Raw genomic sequence first — 27,330 nt, 5'->3', positions numbered from 1 at the left:
AGATATTATACATACTTGTTTTGGTATCTTCTGGTTATATATATATATATATATATATATATATATATATATATATTCTCTGGTAAGAAAAGTTTGAAGACAGTCTGCTGATAAATAGATACATGGATTTATATATCCCTAGGTTTGAGATAGCTCTGCCTTGATATGTACCTAAAGAAGCAATTTCAATTAGTTTCATTGAAATAAGCTTCAGGCATTCTCTTTCCATGTGTATTCTAGATTACCCTTTCTTTTCCTGTTTCTTCCCTTCTCTTCTTTCATTGCAGCCCTGTACTCTTCAGAAATTCCATCAGTTTGCTAAACACACAGTTTCGAATTTTCTTTCCTGATTCCTTTTGTTCTCTTTTGCACCAGTTTGGAGGTTCTGTAAAATATTATGATGCATGTCGCGCACAGTGTAATAGCTTATACAACATGATATCTACTATAGTAAATGCATCAGGTTTAAAGATGTGATATCGAGGAGTGTGAGCCTCAATAAGGCAGGAGTTGCATTTGCTGCAAGTTTTTGAAAGCTAATCAGGATTGCCCTGAATTCTGGTTCTCATTTGAGGATTTAAATTACGCATCAAGAAGAGTGCATAAGCTGTTTAAAAGGGTCGAGGCCTTAAGATTCAAGTGCATGGTTGAGGTATAGAAAGGAAATTGGCTGATCTGAAGTAACCTGTTGCCTGAAATGTACGTTCCAGATAGCTTATCTCTGGAACAAGATAATGATTATCTGAACAAAAAGAAAATGATGTGAATAAAAGGTTTTGGGAAGATATGCAGTTACTTATCTCTTGATAAATATCACTCTTTTACCAAGAAACACCATTGGAACAAAAGTATTACATGCAAGTCCTCAACAACGGTTAGTTTAAGATTGAACCGGATGATTTCCAGAATCTTTAGGAAAAAAAATGCAGATTTAAATTTGTTGCGTAAAACTAAAGCTATCTATTATATTTTCGCTTTTTTACGATTTTTTTTTGTTGTTACAACGGATAACTCATACACTTCTAGTATGAATACATCCAAAAAAGTCAAAAGATAACACGTCTCAGAGCGCTCGAAGTATCTCTCTCTCACCAACCGAAAGAGTTCCCCAGAGTGGTCAGCCACATACAAAGCCACCCAATTCACAGTTCGGTTAATCTTTTTATAGATATGCTTAGCTTGGAAGGCAATATCTCTATTTATCATGGTCCGAATATCTCGAAGCAATGGGTGGCAGCCACCCATATCGCTGATGCATCTCTGCATCCAACCAGTCATCATCGTAAGCTGAGTTATCTACAGAATATAACAGGCTTAACATGGATGAACCCAAGCTGCCCTCTTTCGAGCTAGGCCTAGGCGGTTTGTTTTAGACCGATGATGCCGGTCAAGGATCTGCCGACTTAAAAGTCCGTCACGTTAAATCAAAGCCGTCCATCCTAGGGCACCGCACGTGCCAGGTTCCGATAAATACTGGGTCGGGGGCACCTCCGCGAAGCCGCTGCTCGCTCCTCTGGGCTTCTGGGGTTCCCTTTCGTTGCTCTTTCTCCTCTCTTGCGATTCCCCCCGAGTTCCATCGTCTCTGGTCCGGATCACTCCGCGGCGGTGATCGGACGGGGGTACCGGTCGGGCCTGCTTTCCCCGCCACAGACCACGATAACGTCTGCCAATGCGAAACCCTAGACGACATCAAGAAGCACCTCTGGGCAACCAAGTACGCCCCTATCTCCGGAATGGTGAGTTGTTTCCCTTGCCTCCGTTATTTAAATCCAAGATATCCTCTTTGACGTTCAAGATCCGTTCCTTTTGCTCTTTAGCATGCGTTTTTGGGAGATTTCTTTGCGGCTGTATAATATTTTTTATCTTGTCATATAAAAATCGAAATTCGATGCAAATTTTGAGGTTTACAAGTCATAGGCTCTATAAAAGTGGGAAAAAGCTTTTGTTTTCATAGTTTTCATTGCGTAGCATACCAAAGATATGCCATTATAGTGACCTGTTGTCATTTTGTTTGGATTTTCATATTCAGCAGAATTTTTGCTTGGAGTAATCGGGTAAGAAGAAGCATATCTTGACATCTCAAAAGTTAAAGTTAGGTTTGTACTGTAGGAAGATGAAACCATCCGAGTCTTCTTGATATCTTGGTATCTTGATAGAGTTAATTTTGTAAGTCTTGTATCTTGATATCTGCGTCTTCTTTACTCATTGGCTGAGATGTTGTTCTTGGTTGGATTCTTGCTTGATGACCACTAGTGGATGAAAGCAGGAAGGCTCTGGAGGAGTCGTTCAAAAGAAAGCTTGCGATTTTGAATCTCGGATTCGATTCTTTATGACTAGGGGAGCTGACCTTTTTGTTTTATTAAAGAAAGGGCTATGCTTCTTTTTGTTTGTTTTATTCCTTGCAAAATCTTGTTATCGCACTTGGGCTGTGGTAATCTATTTAGTTTCGTTATAAGAAAATTTAATGGGCCAGTGTCATTTTGTCCTAAGTCTTTGGTGTAGAAGATTGTTCTTTGCAGCCTCTCTGAATTTATTCCAGGCTTCCTGCATGCAGTATAAATTTTTTGAACTAATCCTTGCCTCTGGATTTTGCTAGTTAGCAGGAGTCACTGTTCCTTTATGCCTCCCCTGTGAGATGTACTTTCACCTAGGAACCCTGTTATTGAGATGATATCATATTATAATGAAGCTTTGACCTAGCAAAATGTTGTTTCTTTGTTTGCTAGATGCAAGCATTGATTATCATGAAGGCAGTAGTTGTAGGAAAATTTGATGGATCTTGGTACTTGTTTTTATTATCTTTTCTAGATCATATTGTGATGGTTCAAAGTGAAAATTTCAACTAATTGCAGAATCTTCTCCTTTACATACAACTACCATTGTGGAAAAATGCATCCTCATATTGGTTGATGAGTGCAAACATATGTTACTGCCAAGCCACGGAGTCATTGTTAAACTTTCTTGACTTTATAATGTACATGTCATTGCATTTATATATTCTGTGATTTCAGTTACTGTGTTTTTCCTTGCACACCATGTTCAGTTTTCTTTTTTGCAAAATCAAGTATTTATAAAATATTAAAAGTTTGGTATTTGACATCTAGTAAAGTTGTATTTAACTCTTTTCATTTCAGGTATAGTCACATGATTAACAATGTTGTCCTTATGGTCATTGGCACTCTACATGAGAGAGAAGTCCAAGAACTATTAAGAAAATGCCATCATTTGGGCATGCCCGGTAGGTATCTTGTTGTATTAATTATACTGAATGAATTGGATTATGTGGAATGGGGCCATCTTGTTTTTTCATGAAATGGGATGTCCTGCTAGCTCTCCCTATTTTTGACACTTGGGGTGGGAAATGTCTCTAGACACATTGCATGGGATGATCGTACAATAGTCGGTTAGCCCCATCCTAAGACTCAGGACATTGCCCCATCCTCACATCCCATGATATGCCCCACCAAGATTTGAATCAATGCTTATGTTCTTCATGTTTTCATTTCTTGAACTATTAATAAGAGTGTGTGTTTTCTTGCTTTCACTTTCTTCAGCATCACTACCCTTGCAGTGTCCCAAAATATGTGTGAGCAAGGTTTTATGTACCGATGGGATGGTAGGGCATTCCACCATCCCCAGCGTTGGGACAAGGCACCATCCCTAGTGGGGATGGGAAGAGTCGAGAAATGAACTAGGAAGGGAAGTATCAGTATGCCGGATGTCTCATTCTAACCCTAATGTTAGGACAAGGCAATGTCCCCAATGTCAGGACGGGAAGAGTTGGGAAATGACTAGTATGAGAAGTGGCAGAATGCAGGATGTCCTGTTCCATGAAAAAACCAGGACAATCCCACCCACGGTATTTAAAGCATTATTCGTGAGCTTTACAAGCTAGTCCTTGTTCATACACCATTGGCTTCATAGTTCTCTGGATGTGTCACATTAGAGGTACTTTATACTGACTTGGTCTTTTCAGAATATTGCATGTGTATGCTCTTTGTACATATTTTTGTTGGGAAATTGATAAGTCTTATACCTGTCTTGCTTTTACTTGAACTATTAACAAGAGTGTTAAGCTCTTGCTTACCCATTCTTCAGCATTGCTACCCTTGCAGCGGCCAGAGCTTTACAGGCTAGTCCTTGTTGATACACCATTGGCTCCATACTTCTGGGCATATCACATCAGAGCTACTGACTTAGACTTACCCATTCTTTTCAGAATATTGCATGTGTATGTTCTCGTACATATTTCCATTACAAAATAAAAAGGCTTGTTTTTCTTGAAAGTGGTAAAAGCGACATAATGGTTTGGTTTTCAAAATGATTGTAGCTCCACCAGTAAATTGTTGTTGCTCATGCCAAACGGCTAGGCTGACTTGATATCATCCTAAACAAGTATGATGTCCAAATGATTTTGCATTCTAGGTAAATAGCTGTTTACAGTTCCTTGAAGTAGCATAAGTGCAATCTTGACATTCCACCTTTTTTTTATGCAACCCACAATGTTGCAACTCCATTAATCCAATGATTTTTAGTCCTATAATATTTTTCTCATGCTACTGTCAGTTTCATGATAGAAAATTTCAAAGTGGCTCACTGTTGTTGTCTCTTTAGGTTTTATTGGTACAATATTAGCACTGAGCTGACTCGAGATGACTTTTGGAAGCTTTATGCTAATTTTGGTTTGCTGCAAGCTTTTTTTTATCTTTATTTCATATGGAGGTCTTCCTCTTGTAAGAGATGCTTAATTGAATAGTATCTTTAATATAGTTTCATATCTTGGGACCATATTCATCCCGTAGCTGTTTTCTCTAATTAATGGTGATTAATGAATTGTGGAATTAATAAGCTAATATCCGATATGAGAATGCTAAAAATGAGTGCCTGGACCTCATGTTGTTCAGTGCATATTAGTGCATACTAGTTTTTGGATTTATTATGAGAGCGCATTGTTTAAAATCTGGCATAGCAACAGGTAAACTTTCAGCATGTGAATGCATTTTATTCACGTCTAAGTTTTCACTGCTAAGGAAGAGCTTTTATGTGAACTCAATTGCAAAGTGCAATTTTAGGACAAAGTTCAATGTTAAGATACCTTTCTGACAGGGAAAATAGGAAGGTCTGAATCTGCATAGGGAGAGATGCAATACTTCTACTACCCTGATATCTTGCATGGTGACACTGGTCTTCGCATCGCCATTTGTAGGTGTGCCTATGCTAAGATTAGGCTGTTCCAGACATTATAGTGTTTTTTGCAGTTCATTTTTCGTTGCTTTTAGACAAGTCAAACCTGCCCTAGGCCGAGCGCTTCCTCCTTGAGAAATGGGGTGGCGTGGTATTCCACGAGATAGGTTAATATTGTGGCACACAATGTAAAGCGTGTGATGGGCAGACATAAATATCTGGCTACCTTTGGCCGCTTTGCTGTCTCGAGCAGCAGTCAGAGCGAGAGGTTTGGCCAACATCTCTCTTCTAATATTTTCTTTACAGTTGTGCCTCTTTTAATGGATAAAACAATTGGCCAACATCTCTCTTCTAAATAACAATTACAAACCCAATTTGATCGGGTTGGTTTGGTTTCTGATCGCGGTGTTTGGTAGTCCATATCCAACACATATTTGAAATAGATCATACTTTTCGGTCCAAACCTAATGAAATGGCTTTGGTTCATATTGTAGTAGGTTATTTCCAAGTCAGTCCTAGATCGGCTAGATCAAAAGTGGGTCAATCCAAAACTCCAATGTAGGGGTGCAATCTAGCTAAGTCGAGTTGCTAGAGGCTTGAGCTTGACTCTATTCAAAATACTCAGGCTCGGAAGTTGACTTGAGATCGATCGAACCTTAATATCCAAGCTCAAGCTCGAATCGATATATATAAAAAAACAGTAATCAAGATCGATTCATCGCGACTCAAGCTCGAGCTCAAGCCTTAGTTATGATTAAAAAATATGGTTAAAACAAACTATAATATAATATAATTTTAAAATATTAGATTAATAATGTATATATATACACTTGACTAGGCTTCGAGCCTTCAAGCTGAGTGTTTTGCTCTTTGAACTCGACTCGAAAAATTGTTCGAGCTTCTCGAGCTTGGTAATTGTCGAGTTGAGTTGAGCTTGGACCAGACCTGAGATCGAACAACTTGCGAGCTGCTTGACTCATTTGCACCCTTTCTCCAATGCACCTGACTCCTACATAATGTGGCACTTGTGCCCTACCTTTTATTAGAAATGTAACATTAAAATGTACATTGAATCATGGAGTATTGTATATTTCAAGTTCCTAATTAAATGTCACAAAATTTGGGAATATTGAGCTTTATTATTTCCTCAGGAATTTTGACTTTTTTTTATTCTATAACTCCAGGACCGCTGATGAGAAATGAATGGTTTGCAAATGGGAAATTATTTGACTTTCAAATAAAAAAATTGTGTATAATATTATAAAAACAGGGTTTTATATTCTGTTTCCAGTATGATTGATTAGTAAAGCTCATCATTTTTGTTTTCCATTTCTATGTGTTTTTTTTTTTTTTGTTTTCATTCTTTTAATCTTTGCATCTATCAATTTCTCAAGCAGCGCTTTATGAAACTCATCATTAAGCAGTGCTATGTAATGCTCGGAATTGAATGTTTGATGATGTTTGCATTTTTCCTGTTCTTCTGCTCTCCTCCCTTCTTAACCAAAGTCATGTGGTAATATTTGTGTTATAAGGTCTTACAAAATTATGTAGCTTTGCATATAATACCTTTATGTAATTCAGTTTCAGTTGGCATTATCAAATTCTGTGACTACCATGTCCCAGCTTGATCTAGTGGCCATATCATTTCCTTTTCAGTTTGTGTTCAATAGCTTGGGTTGGTTATACCTTTTTGTGATTGACAATAGCATGTACATATGGTTTTTGTACCTTTTTGTGCCTTTGTAAAGCTTCCAGGTTCATGCTGCAATGGAGAAGTATCCTCCATATCAGTCAGTTTTTTCCAAAATTTCTCATGGGGAAAGCCAGATGTTGGTTAAGGCATTTTGTGAAGAGGAGGTGAAAGAGCTCTGCTTGGCATTTGAACAGCAGGTATGCTTGATCAAGCATGAAGTTTTATTTAGATAATTTGTGGTTATTTCAGTTGGCTTCTTTTGTTATTTACCATGGCATTGTTCCATGGCAAAGAGACTCATTCAGATTAATCATTGGTAAAACTCCAAGCATTGAGGAACACCTGATTAAAATGATGATATTTGCGGTTTTGATAACTTAGGCATCAACAAAATTATGTGCTCTTTTTTTTTAAGTAAATGCAGAAATACCTAATGAAAAAATTCTGCAGTTTTGATAGCTTTGATGGCCATTATACGATGTGCTCTTTTCATGAAGCACATAATGTGGAGTAGTGTCATATGTTCCTCTTCTTTTTTGTGTTCATCAGCCATGTTTGTCCTTGCCCATCTTCTTAAGCATTGGCTTTCTGCTTGCTGATTAACTTTTCCCTGTTGAGAACAAGGGGTTGAATAGAGAAGAGGAATAATAGAGAGAAGAGAGAGAATAATAGAGATTAAAATATCCACAAAGGAGTCACTTTATTCAATAAATAAATAAATCATACAAAATTTGTTCGTCCGCATTGTCCTATATTTATTGTCATTCAAACAACCCTAAGACAATGTTTTCTAATCATTAAAGGACGTCAGACATGCCTATAATGGTCCTACAACTTATGCTGTGACCTGTATTTATAGTCATTCAAACAACCCTAACACAATGTTTTCTAATCATAAAAGGACTTCAGACATGCCTATAATGGATCTACAACTTACACTGTGACTCAAAATTGGACTCGTATTCAACCAAAATTTCTATTGTATCAACTTGGTTCACCTTTCCGACAAAAATATCAAAGACTTTTAGGCGAGAGTAAATTCGAAACTCCATTGAGTTCCACATAAAAGACCAAAAATCTTTCCAAATCACAATTCTAAAGAGTTTAAAACTTTCCTAACCGACCTAGACCTAAGGTAGGACTTTTAGATGACATTATATACTCATAATAAGACTCAAAGATCCACTAGAAAAATAGCTCTGAAAAAATTGGTACAAAATTGCGAGAAAATAAAATACTTAACTAACTTTGTAAGACTCCATAAAACTAGAATATAACTAAGCCTAATTTAGACCTAAACTACATCGTCCGTCCTTCGGACTAAGGTTTTTCTTGCTTGGTGCAAATGCTAGGATGTATGTGCATACAGGTTCTGGAAGTCATTTGCCATATTTTGGATATCAAAGCACACTTTGATGAATTGGATGCTCACCTACAAATTCTAGCAATATGCACAGTTCCACAAATTATTTCACTGTTCAGCCGGTCGGATGGGCAAGTTTTGTTGTGAAGCTTCCCCCTTGAGTAATGAAGTTATTCATTTTAAATGCATTGTCTTATGCTGTCTGATTTTGGTTGTGATCTTCAGGATTTACAGGCCGTATGTAGGGATCTAGATTTTTATTTTTGGAGACCCAGTTTTGGAATTTGATTGCATAGCAGCAACTAATTGCAGATTTTTTATTTCTTTATTTTGCTTCCAATACGTTATTTTTTTTTGTGATAATGAGATTAAGAACCAGTCATGTATAGTGTACGTTGATATCTTTTTCATGTAAAACGTAATCAAATGACAGCGCCCTTAGCGTGCAGGTGTTTGATTAGCTCTCCCCAGGTTGTTCCCTGAAAACTGCGCACATTTTGTGACGCCACCAGCGACGGAGTTGGTTTCACCAAAGATTGTGACGAGCTTTTCTCCAAAAAGAGCCCGTGGGGGTCTCCCATGGCGCGAGCAAAGATTTCCAGCCTAATGCTTGCCGGATGTCCATTTCTTGGACGACCTTGAAAACTCTTCCAACCAAAAATCCTTCCTCAGCCTTTTTTTTCCCTCTCTTTTCTTGTTTTATAAAGATCCTGACTTCTGAATGAAGCTGGGGGGGAGAACTGAACGGAAGAGGGCATCATATAAACACTTATATTTCTTGCTTGGCCATGCTCAATAAAACAAAGTGTACATGCTACAAAAAAGAATAAAGGGAGAATGCTAATGATGCAAGGTTCGAAATTATGGCTATCATAGTATTCTAATGATTTTCATAGTTTTGAAGGCCTATCATTGTGCAAGATCTATTCATGACAGAAATTTTAACGATCCCACCTCTACTAATAATTATCCCTTCGAACCGACCTGCGGATGCTTCTGCGTAAATATATTTACCATTTGAAACTTTCCTCTCGTTCTCCTCGACTGGAGGGCTATGATTCGTCGACAGGATCTTGGTTTCCTATGGGCCAAAGAGGAAACCACATCGTTTAGCTCTTAAACTATAGTTTCCAAAGCCATAGAATCTTGTCCACCCGAAGAAGGAAAAGTTATGGGTTTTTGCCTTTGATAATTTACAATTGATAAAACGTGATGATAAAGTAAAAGAGGAGGGCCCTTGCACAGCCGAAGAAATGGAAAATTTCTTATAATTTTAACCTCCAGAGTAGAATCAGCCTGTCCTAATGACACAGGATTGCTATGCCGCTAACCTTTGTCTTGTGTCAGACTAGCTAGTTTTTTATTCAATTTGGGTTGGACGGACTTTCATAAACAAACCCAACTCAAGCAAGCATGACGGATGCTAATTAGTAGGCTGAAGCACGTAGCTTGCACTGCCTTGACCAGAATGATATTCCTGAGCTTGAGCAATATATGCTTAAGTTTGACCTTAATTTCTTGCCGATTGCTTTTCCTAACAGACTAAACCTTTTTAACATGATATTAACTAGTTGTTCAAATTAGCCAGCTGGCGCTGGGCTAGAACTAGCTTTATTGCATGTCAAATCCGTCAACCATCGTTGGTCGAGCCAAGCTTGCATGTAAATGGAAAAATATTGATCTCCAGCTATTTGCTCTCCTAACACTTATTTAATGAATGGAATCAAGTTTTGCCACCCACTGTTTCTGGTATGCACCCATGGTATTGCTCGTGAACGTCTCGCTCTTGGTAGAAGATCAGTTCCTAGGGTTGAACGTGCCTTTACTCAACCCCAAGGTTGCCATGCTGATATTAGTTTTTTGATGAAATATTGCTGATATTAGTTATCTACCAGGAATAAGAAAAGGCCAAAGTCATGGCATTTAGAAAACCATCAAGTTGTTGTACCGTGTCTCTTATAATAAAAGAATGAAAGTTCTTCTGCCTGGCTTTTGCTTCTGATTCTCTTATTCAGGCTCTTCTTCTAGAAAAATTATTAGTTGGATTAGATCCATCATGGACCTAAAATAAAATTATCCTAAGCCGTATTTTATTGTATAAGAATAAGCATGAGAATGTTGAAAGAGCGATAAATGACCATGCTCAAATTTTATTGTATAAAAATAAATAAGTATATAAGAATGAACAAACCATGCATTATCCTCACGGAGCGATCATGAGCGGTTGCCCTAAAGCATAATTTCACACAATCAACAAGTATAATCCTTCACGGACAACTTAAATATACAAAAGGCATTGTAAATAGCATGGTGGCCCACTTTTTTTTTTATTTCAACTGGGGGGAAATCTGTAGGAACTTTTTTTTTTTTTGCTTAAGACGGGTGTTTCATACAATACGTGTACGAATATACCTAATAAAGTCAAAATATAAAAGTTCATGGAGTGCCAATAGCAACTCCCCCTCTCCAGACCAAATGGTATACTTTGAGTGGTAGGCCGCGTAGGCAGCTACCCAGTCAGCCGCCCCATTGGCTTCTCTCAATACATGCTTTGCCTGGAAGGCCCCCCATCTCTCATCATCATCTCTATGTCTCGGATCAGGGGGCGGTCTGTGCCCTCACCCCTCGACTCCCTCTGAATCCATCCGATGACTGTGGCCGAGTCGCCCTCCAAGATGATCGAACGGGCCTGCAGCACCACCCGAACATGTCGAAGGCCCGTCCAGACTGCTTACAACTCTGCTCCTGGAACCGATGTGTCAAACAGCTGGCAGCCACCTGCCGCTACCACCCTGGAGTGCAGGTCCCGAATCACAAAACCAGCACCGCCCCGTATACCGCCATCCAGCACCGAGCCATCGAAGTTGACCTTGAAGAAGCTCGGGGGTGGGGGCTCCTAGGTGAAAAACACCATCTGGGAAGCTGCCGAAGCAGAGAGAGAACCCCAGGTGTCCCAAGCTAACAAAGGTCTATCTGAGGGGTGGGTGGGCCTGATCTCCGTGGCCTGTGCCTGAGCAAACTCCGCAACAAACCTCGGTGACACCCTATGCTCATCGAGTATACGAGCGTTCCTTGCCAGCTAGATCTGATATGCCGTGCAAGTTGCTCTAATAGCCTCCTGACAAGTCTGCGAACTGGCTAGCCACTGTCTCATCACCTGTAGAAACTGTGTCCTAGCACTCTAAGCCTCCTGCGGGATCCCTAACCACTGCCATGCCGACCTCGCCCATGTGCACTGGAAGAGCACATGGTCCACCGATTCCTCAGCTCCACATGTCTCACACTCTGCGGGGAGCCCAAAGCCACGCCTGCTCAGCACTGTTCTCGTCGGAAGGCAATCCCAAAACACCTTCCATAAGAATAGGGCTGCCCTCGGGTGAAGCCCGGACCTCCAGATCCATGTGCAATCCGGCCCCGGCTCATGCTCCTGCTGGATGACACGAGAGAGATCACCCAATCTAACACTGGCCCAACACGAGGTACCCCACACTCTGACATCTAGCCCCGCACAACCTGGTACCGGAATAGAATAGATCCTCTTTGCTAGGTGTGTCCCGAATAGCTGTCGAAGTCTGGCCCCGTCCCACTCTGCCCCTCCTGGTGTTAGGAGGTCGCACACCCGCAGCCCCTCCATTGCCTTTGTATCAACCATGGTCGGCCAACACCTCAAAGGAAGGGCGTCCACCCATGGATCACTGGTCACATCAACGCTCTACCCATCGCTGATCAGCCACCTGGTATTCGCCGACGCTGTCGGCAGGTACCTTCCGATCTCGCGCCACATGAAGGAGACTCAACAACTCTATGGCACCTCTGAACCCCCTCGACCGTATCTGGCTGCCATCATCTGACTCCAAAATTCGTGCGGCTCTAACATGAACCGAACTGCAAGCCGAGCAATAAACGCCTTATGCCTCTCCAAAAGGGACTGCACCCCTAGGCCGCCCTCGTTGGTGGGCAGACAGATCTGCTCCTAGGCCACCATATGCACCCCATGACCTCTACTGTGTGAGCCCCACAAGAAGCTCCGAAGAAGACGCTCAATCCTCAACAGAACCGTCTTTGGTACCACAGTATTGGCTATGCGATACACCGGCATGGACCCAAATACCGATCTGACCAGCGTCAATCTCCCCATCATGGATAGGGAGGATGCCCTCCATCCCTCCAACCTACTTTGGACTCGCTGTACCAGGCCCGAGCACTCTGCCACCCGGAGCCTCCGGCCAGTGATAGGGACTCCTAGGTAGGTCAGCGTCTCCTCCTGCTCCGGTATCTGCAATATCCCTCGGATCTCCTGTCCGACTTTGGTCTCCGTGCTGGGGCTGAAGGAGATTGCTGACTTCAAGAAGTTCACTCTCTCGCCGGACGCTGCGCAGTAGCCCGCCAACACCCTGCGAAGGACCCGTGCCTCAGTAGCCTGCGCCCTGGTCAGAAGAAGACAATCATCAGCAAAGAGTAAGTGAGAAATAGGCCCAGCCCCTGGTGCCGGAGCATAGGCCTCCAGCTCATGACTGGCGCACACTCTCTGCGAGGTACGAGACAAAGTGTCAGCACAAATAATAAATATGGGGATAATGGACATCCCTGACGCAAACCCATGGTGGACTCGAAGAAAAATGATGGAGAGCCATTGACTAAGATAGAAAATCTTGGCCCCCGGACACACCCCATAACCCATCCAATCCACTGCCTGTGGAAGCCATACGCCTCCAGTGCCCGCTGAAGAAAACTCCACCTGATCCTGTCATAAGCTCTCCCCATATCCAGCTTGACTGCCATCAAACTTTTCCGCTGCGATGCTCGCTGAAGATCCCACATCATCTCCTAGGCTAACATGACATTGTGGGAAATGTTCCTGCCGGCTATAAAAGCTCCCTGCTTACGGCTAATAATGCCAGGCAGTAGGGGCTTCATCCTGCCCATAATTATTTTTGCCATAACCTTGTATAAGGTTGTGCACAAACTAATGAGCCTGAAGTGACAAGGTTCAGCTGCATCCTGACGTTTCGGTATGAGCGTGATGAAGGTGGCCTAGAAACTTTTGCTCCAGGCTTTTTACATTGTTACGACAAGTTGATAGCCCGCAACACAAATATCAAGTGGGTCAACAGGAGGAAACCATCGAATGCCTATCCATGAAAGATTCACGAGAAGAATAAGACACTAGCTAGGAATCCTCATGCACACCCGCTGGGATAAGGAGGAGGTTGATATTATCTTGTCTTCTTTATCCCTTTCATCAAAGAATCCCATACGAAGTCCTTACCCCGCCGAAAGGTCGAAGACGTCCAATCAAACGTTGGATCCCCAGCAAGGCTCTTCTGCCAACTCTCAGTAATGGGGACCAAATGCACTCTAACTCGGAGAAGCTGACAGTAGCCGTATGGCCCGTATCAGATTGGAATCAGGATTATGAATTGATCTATCCACAAACGACATAAAACAAGTCAATGAGTCGAAGCCCCACCTCCACTTATACTAGAAAGGTCTTATATTGTAGACCTAATGGTGTCTTGGCTTGTCAGCTTCAATACCATATGCCTTATATGTTTTTTTCTAGACAATATCCAGCTTTTATGAACTCTGAGTTTTCATATAATATTTCTGGATTAACATGAGATGAACAATGAAAATGTACAGTAACAACTGTTGTTATTATATCATGATCATCATAATGGATAATGGGAAGACATCCGTTACTTAGAGTTATATTTTATATATATATATATGGGGTCATGGGATGTTTTTGAGACACAAAGCTCGTCAACTTAGCCGCGCCGCCAAGGCCCGCAGAGGTCTCGGTTAAAAACGTGAATGGTGGCAATTTTCAATTATATTTCTTCAAAAGTAACAATCGATAATAACGATTAGTAAGAAGGACGATGACGGCAGCTGCCGCAGCCTCAACGACAACGACAAGAACAATTTTTCTTTCTTGACTTGTGAGTCAACTAAGCTGGTATGTTTCGAGGTTTGGTGTTTTGTTTTCAGTTACCGTGACGATAAATACGCTTGTACTGCGTAATCCCATACTTCAATCTAGTCTATATATCTGTATGAATCAGAAAATAAAATACATAATTTTTTTTTTAAAAAAAAATCCGAGCAGCTCTAAAGATTGTTTCCATATGGTTAGTCGAATTTGCATATAGTCCGTCATCTTTTATCGTCGTTGTTTTCTACTTTTAGTGCCTTGTTGATGAAATGGACTAGTGGGACGGAGGACTTCTATCTTACAATTGCGTGAAAATGTCTCTCCCCGTTCGTCCAAATTTGAGTCGAAATTTATATTATTAATGCACTGGAGGTTTCTTCTGGCATCACACTGCATGAGTTCCACTTCGGAATCACCCATATATAGCCCAAATGGCAGACCAACGCACCGGAACTCGCCCTGATGCTTTCGATCAACCATTAAAGCTTACCATATGGGCGACTTTAAATATGCATAGAGAGTTTTTTTAAATTTCATTTTTTTTCAGATGGCCATTTGCGCATCTTATTTACTTGAGCATGAGTTGTTTAATCATATATTCATTAACCATTGTTGACGTGCCACAAGTTAAACCCATTTACGGGACTGCAAAATTTGTATAACAATTTTTTTTAGAAAAAATACTCAACATGTTTGTATTGATTGTAGGTCACTTTTTTGTATTTTATTTTGCAATTATAATATCATAAAACATGATATCAAAATTAATCAATGTTCCATGATGCTTGTGGCTATGTCTTATTACAATTATGATTTTAAAGAGTTCACTTAATGAATTTCACCTGTAACGGGGAGATATTTGAAATCAATCTCAACTCAAGCCTTCTCATACAATTTTTTCGAAATTTAGCTTCTCATTCTGACGGTCTACACCAGCTTCAATGACTTAGTGACAAACTTGATTGTCTGTTTGTAATGGACACCAAGGACAATCTTGGATTACCCACTCAATTTGCGTTACCCCCAGTATTGTATTGCAAGAGGCAGAGATAAGAAAAATATATAGTATAAATTGATAAATTAACTGAAATAATAGCAATAGATAGAATGGCATGGACATATAATGCTTGATTTTCAAAATAAAAAAAAAAAATATAACACTTGATTGGCCAATTTGTGGTGTCCAAATCATACAAAAATATAAATACTTTAATGAATATGGCTCCTTTATTCCTTGAAAAAAGTAAAAAAAAAAAGTTAAAAAAAGAGTATGATTTAGCATGTTATACGATTGATGCATGCATTAGCCTATAGCCTATAGGCTGCATCCATCAGTGTTCTTACGTGCCCTCGATTGATGCAGTGCACGAGCCCCATCACATACACCAATTATACGTTACCATGAATAAAAAGTTACATATTTTAGTTGTTTGGTATGCAGGGTTGGATCAAATACTAATCAGATCGGATACATAATTTATTAAAAATTTATCAACAAATCTAATTTATTAATTAAATGGATCAAAAATCAACTTTCAAACCTGCTCATTCCATTAAATAAATAGTCCAATCAATTTGCAATAAATTAAAACAAATTAAACAGCCCTAATTTTTGCCAGCAATACCCATGGATTTAGATGATCTAGTCCTAAATACGATTACCATGTCCTAGGTTGAGCATCCTCTCCAGCCAAACTCGCCTCCATCTTCAAATATCTTGAAATTGTTTAAGTTGTCCAAGTAGCTGTAGCAATTAAAAATGAGAAAACAAATGATACTTCTCATGGCTAGTATCTTTCCACAACATTGTGGATTAAATTAATTTTATGGAAATTAAGTATTAGTTTGGTATCTGCACTTGTATTGGTCCACATGTGCCCGAAAAAAAAAAAGTAAAAAAAAAGAAGAAAGAAAGAAAGAGGGGAAGTGGTGAAAGAAGGATCTTGGTAGCGAAGGCTGTTTTGCTGCAGCCCACAGGAAAGCGGAGACTCTCGGTCGCCATGGCCCGAGGTTTCTCGTCCCAAACTGATGGGATCAACGTAGCCACCAACCCCACCATTACTGGAGAAAGGCTTCGATTCATTATCATACATAAAAAGCTTCTGAAACCTAAACCATTTATATAAGAATGGTTTACATATACGTATCGACCTAAGGCAACTCGTCTCCTCCTTTCTTTCCCCCTCCCTCCCAGTAGAATAGACACCGGTCCCGTGCTCTGGTCTAAAAGTGCCATCTTTTTCCCCATTCTGAGGTTGCAGAAGCGGGGCGTTCTCTAGGGTTTCTAATTTCCTTCTCTGCTGCTGTGGTGGGCGCGGGTGATCGGTTCCTCGGCCTAGGGTTACTTCTTTCTTGATGAAAATTGAAAGCAGCCTGGCGTCGGGAAGAGAATTGGCGTCGGAGAGGGGCAGGCCGTCGACGAAGAAGAGCAGGAAGCGCCGGAGGAGGCCGGGCTCGATGCCGGGGCTGGTCCAGCGGCTGTTCGAGACCTGCAAGGAGGTGTTCGCCGATGGCCGGGCCGGTTTCCTGCCCTCCCCGGAGGACGTCGTTCGACTCCGGTCCATTCTAGGTATCTTGCTGCTCCCTCGTCGTTGGATGTGAAAGCTGTGACTTAGGGTTTCCAGGATTGGAGTAACAATATAGTTTTGTTTGTGTGTGTTATCTGATAAGATTTATATGAGTTTTTAGCCTATAAGAATATGATTAGAAGAACCATATTGCGTCAGGTTTTTTACATCCAATAAAAAAAAAATCATATTGCATCAATTGTACTGATTTAAATTTGGTAGATTGGATGAAAGTGTGTTGTTTACCACGTCTTTTTTTTTCTCTTCCTTCAATGCAAATCCTGTCTGTGGGCTCTCAATTGGACCTGAGCACTAAATTTGGACCGCTTTGTTGCTTAAAGAATCAATTGATGTCGAGCAAAAGATTTAAGGATCATTCATTGTTTAATATTGATTATATTTTATCCTTTTTTTTTGTTGGTTAGGAATAAAATTTTAAGGTTATTTAGCACCCTGCATCCATTTGAAATTTTATGGTGACCTCCCATTGCCTTTCACACAAAAAACAATACATTGTAGGACGTTATAACTTGGGGTGATTGCTTACGTTGCTTCCTTTCCGCTGTTTTTAAGCCTTTCCCATGCAATGCAAAATCTCATGAGTGCTTAAATCTTAATGGAAAGCATGCATTGAGAGAAAGCTTACCTGATTGATTTTTATATAGTGCTTTAGAGCTGCACCTTATTCTCAATGTATTCTTGTTGATTTCATTCTCCTTGTAACACTTGTACGATTTTGATTTCATGATCATGTGCAATGCTGTATTGACTACTCAATAAACAGGCTGCTTTGCAAGGAAACCTACAGATCAGTGTTCTTTTCCTTGTTCAATAGTACTTGTCGAAGCTTGAAGCTTGTTGGTTATGATAATTAGAAGTTGGCTTTGAACTTCCATACACAATAGAGGATACCAAATTGTGGTATGTCTTACGTTTTAAAACACTAGATGGGAGGCCCAGTAGTTACAGCTTATAAAGTTTGAGCTCTTGGGACGAAGTTCTGGCACCTGCGCCAATGACGGCAAGCGGGGATCCATAGGGCAGACATTTCAAAATCTGCCCCATCTAACATGTCTATGCTTTATATGGTTGTTACTTTTTAACACTTTACCTCCTTGTTTCATCCTTTGCCATTTTCAATTAGTATTTTGCAATTTTCCAAGCAAGGCTAGTTTAGTAATTTGCCTCTTAGGTTTCTCTTATTTCTTGCTTTTCACTTTCAGAATCGAGTCTATTGCCTGTTAAGCATGTAGATACACTTATTACTTATATTACATACACTTTCGAATCTGTACATGTGCATACTAAATGACCCTCTATCATACTTGAGATAAGTTAGTACATTATCTCTCATACTTATTACTTATATTACATACACTTTCAAATCTGTACATGTGCATACTAAATCTGTACATTATGCAAGCATGTGAAGGTGATGATCACATCGCGAAGCGTGTGCTCTATCATTGTGCATCATTCTTCTACATTTGGCCTTCCACTAAAACTGCTGCACAAGCACTTGATCCATTTTCAAATGCCGCCCCTGTGATGTCTTATTCTGGAAGGCCCGAAGCAACTCATCCTATATGTTTAGATAGGGACAACCACAGGATTAGGGGCAATATTTTTCGGTCTACTATATTTGCTTTAAATGATTATGAGTAGGTCTATTTTATTGGTCAAATCCAGAAGCATTTTCTTATCTTATTATTGTTGCTGGGTGTACAACTGCATGCAATGTGTGTATGTCATGTCTCTAATTTTCATTTACATATATAACATACTTGCATCTCTAGAAAAGGCTGCTGACTATATTAATATGTAGACTCTTCTTTAGTTGTTGATTGTAACTATGTTTGCTTTTATGCAGATAACATGAATGCATCAGATGTTGGTCTAAGTCAAAACATGCCATATTTTTGGAATGTGGAGCCCCAAGGAACACCTCCGATAACATACCTACACCTTTACGAGTGTGATAAGTTCTCGGTATCTCTCATACTTGAGAGAATATTGTTTTAATCATAGTGAAAACCCTCTACATATTTTTACTTTTTTTTTTGGGTGTTCAACTGCCTCACATTATGCTTGTTTCCTGCAGATTGGTATTTTCTGTTTGCCTCCGTCAGGTGTCATTCCACTTCATAATCACCCTGGTATGACTGTATTTAGCAAGCTTCTCTTTGGCTCCATGCACATCAAGTCGTATGACTGGGTTGATGTTCCTAAATACTCCAATGATGTCATCAACCCTGCACACTGTAAGCTCTGTTGATATCCTTTCTAATTATTACAAAAATAGGTTATTTCTGACTTCCATTTTATTTTATGATTAATCATTATGCTTGTCTTCTCACTATCTTTCGTGCTTTTTCCATATATCTAGTTGTAGTCTAATCCTCATAACTTTTCTTTTCCAACTAATTTTATGATAATCCACGTTCTTTTGGGGGGTGCTGTAGCAGTACAATCCCCAGGAGTGTGCTTGGCAAAAGTAAAGACCAATGCCATCTTTACAGCACCATGCGAGGCCTCCATACTTTATCCAGCGGATGGTGGCAACATGCACTGTTTTACTGCAAGGACATCTTGTGCGGTGCTGGATGTCCTAGGTCCTCCTTATTCCGACCCTGAAGGAAGGCATTGCACCTATTACAATAATTTTCCCTATGCAAGTTTTCCTGGTATGGTTTGTATCCTTTCACATGTTTAATTTATTCTAATGGTACGTTCATTTATGACCTGTTTGGAGTTTAGCAAGGGGCATACATGTTTGAATATAAACAAACAGTGTCAATAAGGGATTAATCTTTTTTTTTTACATCTCTGCTTCTTTTCTTCAGCATCACAATAAATATATTATAATTTTTCATGCCGTCGTCGTTGTTGTCGTACCTGTCATTATCTTAAGTAATTGCATTTGCATTTCCACCATCATACCTGTGATTCCTTGTCCCACAACTTTTTCCTGTTTGAATGTGTAGTTGGACTAACAGGTTAGGAATTGTGTCGATATTGTTTATCTATATCGAGCGAACTTAATAATCATGTTGGAGTACTTTGCATGGGAAGTCAGCATAGGTTCTTAATCAAAGTTGTTTAATCGAGGGGTGGGACCTGCACCATGGTGTTGGGTCCTATGGCCCCCAAGAAACCATTTCCCTAAAAGAAAGAAAAAAAAATCAAATCCTTTCGCACTTACGCATCCTTCCCCGACTCCATGTGATACTATTGATGTTCTGCATGCAGTTTTCTCACCTTTTTCAAACTTTTTTAGTAGACTGGTAAGTTTTTCTTGGTCAATTTGCCCTAGTGGGTACCACATGCCGTTGCCTAGATTTTTAGGCTATGGGAACTTCTTGTTTGCACACATTGATAGGTACATCCTTCAAGCTTTGAAAATTCTATTTCTCCTCTATCTTGAAGCATTGATGCTCGTCTCAAGAGGCTGCTAAAACACCATCTTCTTGCACATGAATTTAGTGTTTGATGACTTCTCTTCCCTGCTCAAGCAAAACAAAAGAAAAGATCCTCAGGCATTTTTTAGGAGTTTATTAAAACAATTTTGCATTACGTCGACATAACAAACAAACTAACTGGATGATAGGATGTTATTGGATTCTTTGTTTCAGAAACTGCGGTTCTGGTGCCTGGTGAGGGTGAGGGGTATGCTTGGCTGGAAGAGAGGGAGAAGCCAGATGACTTCGTCGTATTTGGGGCAAAATATAGCGGTCCAAGAATCATGGAGCGCTAATTTATATGATGATTTTGGCAGCTAAGAAAAACAAGGTTCTCTGCAGTTTGAGTGTATATACACAGACTTGAAAAGAAAGGGATGAAAGAATAAAATTCCCGGAGGGGTTGTGCACGCTCTTCGACAGATCCTTTGTTTCCAAGGTAGACCTTAGTGGAAGGATTGCTGTGGCACCGAAAAGCTTGTATCTTAAGTTTATCTCAGGTATCATCGCTTCATAGGGAAGAATTCAAGTTCTCGTCATCTTATTTTTGTCAAACGTGTTCTCTGTTTAGCAAAATCATGAAACATGTATTCCAGGCATTAATCATAATTTAATTCAAGGGTTTCTTTTTCTTTTATGTGGTGCTTTATTCTTGTTCTGAATTCTTATCCACCCACAGCAATATGGGGTCCATTAAGATGAGCCTGACATCCTAGGATTCTAGAGGATTTTATCATTTCAGCATCTACTTGCCTTTGTATGTATGTTCTGTAACTTTATGTCCTCTGAACTCCAAAGGCTTCTTCTCATCCATCGCGAGCTCACGTTTTAGACATCCAAAATTTTGGCATGGGTTGACGGAGAATAGCGTCCGTTGGATTTAGGGCGTGCACCGACCTTCTCGCAAGCCGATGCTTTGTAATAGTCTCTTGGTTGTTGTCGAAGGTCTTTCTTATCTGTTGCATCCTACAAGGAATAATGCCCTTGTTCCTGCTGAGCTCCTTGTACACTTACAAATAAGTGTACATCATTGGTTTATAAAATTGTGTGCGGAGATCAGAGCAAATGTGCAATGGCATGATGGCTCTCTACATCTTCTTCTCCACCCTCTACTACTTGAATACTCCGTATTGTCTATTGCTTCACCGTCGTTAACAACCTCGCCATCTAGTTTGCCGCTGCTGCTGCTGCCTTCCGCACCATTATCTCCTATGATGTTCGTCTTGCCTCCCACATACGAGGTCGAACTCTACATCAACCCTGTCCTCCACCAATATATATCTTTGTAGCCTTCCAAGATTGCATCTTTCCTCCCTAGATTCAAACATATAGCAGAATTGAGGTTGAATTTGCCAAACTGCAGGCTCCAATGATTCGACCATGCAGTGGGGAGCTAGGGCTTATGGCGTCATACATTGTTGTGTTTGCGTGTTCCATGAGTTTGCCAAGTTCATGGTGGAGGATACATGGATGGTGGTTCGCATCTATCTTTATCCGAAGTCATACGGTGATGCGTGCATACACTAGATCAATGTCATCATATGAGAAGAAAAAGAAAAAAAAAAAAATCTAATCCTATCTTTTTGTGTAAAATCAATTATGAAGTTTTTTTTTCGCAAAATTCCATAATTCCAAATTAAAGATTCATGCGCTTAACTATAACCATGTATCTTTATTTTTCCAGGAACCAACCACACTTGGGCTACAAAGAAGACAGATTTAATACCACGACCACATGCGACAACTGCAAGAGAATTAAATTCTTCAATCGTAGTTTATAACCTGTATCATTTTGGAAGACTGGAGAGTGATCTTTCTAGTTTTCCCTGGACTCCCCCTGTGGACTCGGCTTGTTCTATTTGTCGCCCGTCAGGTGCCATTCCGGTGGGTGGCACTCGGTATGGCTGATTCGAATGGTTTTGCTACTTCCAACTGGACTCAATGGAACCCTTGTGCTCATTGCCCACAGTTTCTCACGTAGACTTGTTACTTCTCTTCTTTATTTGTCGTCTCGGTTGTTGTTTTGATCATTGCAGCCCAAGTAGACTGCTTGCTGATAATCGATTGCAAGTGGGGCAAAGCATGCATTGCAAATACTGTAGGTTTTAATACTGATGTTATTTCTGACGTGGTTAGGAATGACTAAAGTTTATCATGAATGACAAAGCCTTTTTTGAAAAATATTATCATCTTGCGGGAGATTTTGACAGTGCTAAGGTGGGTGTTATCTTTCGTTTATTTCCTGAGGTTGCTAAAGAGGATGCAGGAAAGGTTGAGCCATTTATTGTTTTTCAACTAGCTATTGGATAATTTGTAAGAGTTGTTTGCTTGTCAATTTATTGTTTTTCATTATCTCAACAATTAGCTTAGTCAGAGACTATCTCTTCTCCCTCTTTGGTTTTTCCAAAGAAAAACCAAAAAATATATAGAAAAAGAAAACATAGTCATCTTTCGAAAATTTCGAACCCTAGCTCGCCCTAATCGAAAGGCTAAAAACCGTGAGTTGTCGTCGTTAATTATGGTTTGTTCATGGAGTCTGGACTGTGTTTCTTTTCCCATGTTATACATGGCCATCTGGCACGCTCCAATATCCCCTCTAATAAGAGCTAACCCTGGAAGAATGTGATGTAATGGTTTTAACCTATCTTGCTTGCCGAGTTTCCATCCAACTTAATCCATTCAATAACCGTCCATCCCAAGCTCGATGAAGACATTTCCTTAATGTACAGCTTAAATTATAACATTGTGTATGCAGCTTAAGTCAGGGTAGAATATCCAACTGATAAGCTTGAAGAGAATGATGCACTAGTTCTTGTTTCCTTGGATGAACATAAATGGGCTCATGGGCTCAATATCATGTCTTTGGCCCAAAATGGCCTCCCGCAGTGTTCGGCAGCTATCAAATCGGCGCGGTTGTGGCCCATAGACGAACTTGGTCATAGTAAAATAGCCAGGTCTTGGCCCATGGCTCATCCAATGGGCTGTACTACTTAGGAGTTTGATATATTCTTTATGGAAGGCTCATGCTTGGGAAGATATACAAGTTTTTGGTAAATTTGTATTTTCTTCCAATAACTTTCTGAATATTCTTTTATTTTTTTTCAAATTCCAATAAAAGCTTGAGATCACTATGAATCAACTCAGGGGTCTCCAACTACGTCCTTTGGGAAAGGAGGACCATTTTCATTACCCACGAGGTGCTTTCCCATTTACGACGGTCGAAGGCAAGATTAATTAATTACTATCATAGTGTCCGAAACACCTGATTTATCGATCAAACGGTTCTGATTTAACATGCCTAAGCCCTGACCTGTAAGGCTTATGGTGTGTCATAAAACAGTAAAATTCATGCCCATGGCTTTCTAAGTTCTTCCAAATGTTTCGCATATGATTCCAAAAGAGAAGGACATAGATGACCTTTTAATACTTAATACTTTCCTAGCCATTTTTAAACATCATCTGAACTCAGAGAGTCGGTGTTCCAATCTCACTTCCACAATCTCTCCCCCCATTTAATAACACCAAAGTGAGAATTTTCTCTTCTTCCCGGTGTGAATTTGTTCATTGACATGTTCATAGCCTAATTTCCTGGCTCCTACAATGGAAGACGTAATCCTCCTTTGACGCTTGGATTGTTCTTGTTTTCAAGAAAGACACTTGGGTTATTCTTATTGCAGATAATTAGTCTGCTCAATAGTGTTGCGTCACAAGAAAAAAAAAAAAGAGAAACCTGTTCAATAGTGAATATAGTAACCAATCTTCCAGGGAGATGGTTATATTTTAATTTGATCGGCCGAAGCCTAGATCTCTTAGGTCAACTTGTTCACCTAAGTTGGTGCAATAATTGGTTTCATCAAGTTCAAGTGATACACTTTGATTTGTTTCATCCCAATCTAATTTCATCATCTGGTTATGTATAAAAATTGATTTGGAAGAAAGGCAACCTGAGTTGAAAAGGTTCTATTTTTCACGTTTTTGTCACCACAAATAATAATCAATGCCAGCCAAAGGCTTGGATCTATAGGAAAATGGGACCTTAAAAGGACCTAAGAGTAATACTAGACCTTAGAGTAATACCATGTGAACTTAAAAATAAAGTGGTAGGCTTTATGCAATGTTCATTACTCATTGCTCATCTATTGGTGCAACAACTCTTTCGGGCATTTTTTTATCTTTCGCATGAAAAAAGGATTAACCTTCCTTTGTGTGAATCAACTGTTAGATCACACAATGAATGCTTAGAGATCCATACATGAAGATGAATTAGAAGGTTCGGAGTTCTTTGAGACCTACATATGATTAGATCCAATGGTCAACTATCTTGCGAGAAAGATGCAGCCCGAACCATTCATGAAGAAAGATAAAGCTATGTAGCTAAACAGATGAAGCACAAATGCATCCGGCCCGTGGAGTTCTTGACTTTAGTAGATCGTGGCATCATCCAAGTATGTCATTTTTTTGATAAAGAACTAATAATGGCAGTAGACTTTCTGAAAGTAGATTTAATAAACCCTTGTTTTCAAGTCATGTTGGTGATGGTTACAACAACAATCCAATCACTCCAGCAGTGGATGGATCGTGCCTATAGAAAACAAGTCAGGTCGCACTCACTATGTAGGGACCAGTCTTTGTTTAGGGCTATCTATTTTCTTCGCAACATTAGGAAGCAAATCTTAGTTGAAGTTGTGCATCAAGGTGCATAACACTAAAGAAAACAAGAGGTCCAACCTCAATTGATGTGCTCAATTCAATGCTTGATCAAAGCATATGACCTACTTCAATATGATAAAGGCAATTTGACGTGACCTATTTGTTTTATAACAAGAACTTCAAAGTTAAAAAGCTTCAACAAGCTGCAGAACACCCCTTATATATAATAATTGCCTGTGGGCCATTATACAATTGATTGGGCTCCTTGTACACATGAAAACTTTTAAATCAGTTTAATTTTTCTTTGATGGTTTGAAGTAATAGTCACTAACTTATATAGGAGTAAGCTTAACCTATCATAGAATATTGTTATGGACCCGATAATGCTTGGAGAAAGTAATAATGAGTTAGCATAAAGTGGAACCCATGAATCTTATTAGGTGATGCTTGCTTGCTTGCTTATTCATGTTAAAAAGTCTCAAACCTGCTGTCTAAACTGAAAACAACAATAGCGAATGGGCAGCTTCCAATGCACTCTGGACCTATCGCCGGAGAAATTATTAGGTCGATTAGGTCCACCATGGACGTAGGGCGAAATGAATCCACCTAATAATTTAATCCTGGGATGAAATGAATCCATCTAGGATGATTTCATCCTAGGTCTACAATCGATCTGGTCTATCTAATAATTCAAGCTCATTGCAGGATCCTACTTGAGTCCCAAAAACAAGAGCATGCAAAGCAGACAAGTTGCAGCTGCTTGACTTTGTACTAACATTAAACTTGTTGTAAGTTCCACACGAAAAAGGACACTACAATCATGAGGTGAACTTGGAGGTTTCTGCTCGAGTCCTGGCTTTTTAAGGAATGCTTAAATCCTGGTTCTCTCCCTTTCTTATAATGTTCAAAATGTTTAGTGCAATTTTTGAGAATGTAAAGATCAAAGGCATTGGGTTCTTTTTTCTCAAAAGAAAGAATAAAAAGAGGAAGAAAGAATGAAAGAACGCATTAGGTCACTAAAGAACCTAGCCTTCTTTTATTCAAATATTAAGTTAGATAACAAAACTTGAGTTACAATGATAAATGCATGACCTAAGTCATTTTATATCTCAGTAATCATTGACCACTTGTTGCATAAAAGAAGGCATTAGGATCCAAGGACTTTGTCAGGTTATTATTCTTACTAATTAGAATAATTAGAGCTGCTTGGCTGGGCCAAATCATATTGTCAACTAAATGACTTAATTAATTACATTGGACGAGTAATATTGGCCTCATGAAGAAGAGCAATGGTTGTCGACAACATCAATTGTTGCAGATGGTATTAATCCCACCAGGCCATTCATACACCACTAATCAATTTGACTGGAGTGACAGGTCATGGTATACCAAATCCAAATCCCAAGGTCAGTTTACATCGTTAAGCACACTTCTTCTTTGGGCTTTTCGCATATTGGACCCATATTTCTCAAAATTATTTATAACTTATGTTACCTTCTCAAGCTCCTGCAAAAAATATCTTAGGTCAAGTTTTCGATCAACAAATCGGGATCAAGACCTTATCTTAGATGTTACGGGTGTCATTTATATTTTATAATAAAAGTACCTTTCTTCTTTTTCTTCTTCTACTTCTTTCTTCTTTCCTCTCCAAGTTATTAGATCTCGAGGAGTGAAATCCCCTCCCCCTCCTTTTTTTTTTTTTTCTCCCCAAAAAATATTAAAATATTATTTAGATCGAACGAAGTCAAGGTATATAGTATAAGGAGAGGCCCATTGGAGATGGTCTTGGCAGCCATCCTTGCAGCTGAATTCAGTATCAATTAATATGGATTTAAAGTCGTGGACCCGGGTTGAGACCAATTTAGGGTAGTTACACCTCTGATTAACTTAACTAGGATTCTTTTTATATTAAATTTGGGGGATGGAATGCCAAAGGAAGGTGCTCCTTCCAATATATATGGTTGGAAATTGTCTGAGTTCATTTGTAAAAGATTGGATTCGATATGTGAGAAAAATTATTCATGTTTTGAGCTACTAATAAATAATAAAGGCAAATAGCTATCAATTAAGACCGACAACTACCCAACGCTGTTCGGAACAATCTTGCTGACTCTAATCTGTCCTAAAAAGTCTTCATAATACCATGGCTATCGTGAGAAGACCAACTCAGATCAAACATCCAATGGCCCACCTTAGGTGGGAAACCAATATCTCTCTGAAAACAATTTCAGCAGTTCCTGGGTTGTGGTACGTACATGAAAAACATTTGTAAAGAATAAATATATAATTTTTCTTACATAAATATCCTCCTACAAATTTAAATTTATATGAATAACATTTTACAATTTATATTTATTTCTATCATAAAATATTATTTTTGCGCAAATGCTCCTAATATAACTGTTTTCGAACACCGTTAATAAAAATCAAAATTTTATTTTAATTAAAATAAAATAAAATTTAAAAATTACTTTTTT

At 39.5% G+C, this 27,330-nt stretch overlaps 2 protein-coding genes across 34 annotated transcripts; both read left to right on the top strand.

The window, feature by feature from the left end:
• The first annotated feature begins 1,478 nt into the window (after positions 1 to 1,478).
• On the top strand, positions 1,479 to 9,104 carry LOC103705002 (V-type proton ATPase subunit d1-like). Of its 27 annotated transcripts, none has more exons than XR_005513481.1 (5): positions 1,479 to 1,736; positions 2,030 to 2,054; positions 3,135 to 3,238; positions 6,940 to 7,074; positions 8,466 to 9,104. XR_005513481.1 is itself a non-coding variant. In XM_026804035.2 (4 exons), the coding sequence occupies exons 1-4, from the start codon at positions 1,670 to 1,672 to the stop codon at positions 8,526 to 8,528; spliced, it is 294 nt and encodes a 97-aa protein (XP_026659836.1). In that variant the 5' UTR covers positions 1,480 to 1,669; the 3' UTR covers positions 8,529 to 9,104. The 27 variants fall into 27 exon arrangements, 7 of the variants coding, with proteins under 7 accessions (XP_026659836.1, XP_038986375.1, XP_026659831.1 ...); XR_003385348.2 differs by having other exon boundaries at positions 1,480 to 1,736; positions 8,683 to 9,104; XR_003385346.2 differs by having other exon boundaries at positions 1,481 to 1,736; positions 8,690 to 9,104.
• Positions 9,105 to 16,090: 6,986 nt separating this feature from the next.
• On the top strand, positions 16,091 to 22,383 carry LOC103705025 (plant cysteine oxidase 2-like). Of its 7 annotated transcripts, XM_026804064.2 has the most exons (6): positions 16,093 to 16,334; positions 16,440 to 16,747; positions 18,616 to 18,734; positions 18,847 to 19,006; positions 19,208 to 19,429; positions 21,888 to 22,382. In XM_026804064.2, exons 2-6 carry the CDS (start codon positions 16,534 to 16,536, stop codon positions 22,109 to 22,111), a joined length of 939 nt encoding a protein of 312 aa, XP_026659865.2. In that variant the 5' UTR covers positions 16,093 to 16,334; positions 16,440 to 16,533; the 3' UTR covers positions 22,112 to 22,382. The 7 variants fall into 7 exon arrangements, with proteins under 7 accessions (XP_026659870.2, XP_026659865.2, XP_026659864.2 ...); XM_026804069.2 differs by having other exon boundaries at positions 16,091 to 16,747; positions 19,265 to 19,429; positions 21,888 to 22,383; XM_026804063.2 differs by having other exon boundaries at positions 16,093 to 16,747.
• The last annotated feature ends 4,947 nt before the right edge of the window (positions 22,384 to 27,330 follow it).

Source organism: Phoenix dactylifera, chromosome 9, assembly GCF_009389715.1.
Source record: "Phoenix dactylifera cultivar Barhee BC4 chromosome 9, palm_55x_up_171113_PBpolish2nd_filt_p, whole genome shotgun sequence".
NCBI lineage: Eukaryota > Viridiplantae > Streptophyta > Magnoliopsida > Arecales > Arecaceae > Phoenix > Phoenix dactylifera.
Note: the sequence above shows the minus strand (reverse complement) of the source record. Positions and strands in the feature narration are given on the sequence as shown.

Excerpts from the sequence above, each read along its gene's own strand:
- LOC103705002 (XM_017841977.3), top strand. The coding sequence starts at position 1,670 with ATGCGAAACCCTAGACGACATCAAGAAGCACCTCTGGGCAACCAAGTA. Across the intron at positions 1,737-2,029 it reads ACGCCCCTATCTCCGGAATG|CAGAATTTTTGCTTGGAGTA; the intron begins GTGAGTTGTTTC and ends TTTCATATTCAG. Across the intron at positions 3,239-6,932 it reads CCATCATTTGGGCATGCCCG|CTTCCAGGTTCATGCTGCAA; the intron begins GTAGGTATCTTG and ends GCCTTTGTAAAG.
- LOC103705025 (XM_026804064.2), top strand. The coding sequence starts at position 16,534 with ATGAAAATTGAAAGCAGCCTGGCGTCGGGAAGAGAATTGGCGTCGGAG. Across the intron at positions 18,735-18,846 it reads ACGAGTGTGATAAGTTCTCG|ATTGGTATTTTCTGTTTGCC; the intron begins GTATCTCTCATA and ends TGTTTCCTGCAG. Across the intron at positions 19,430-21,887 it reads TCCCTATGCAAGTTTTCCTG|GAACCAACCACACTTGGGCT; the intron begins GTATGGTTTGTA and ends TTATTTTTCCAG.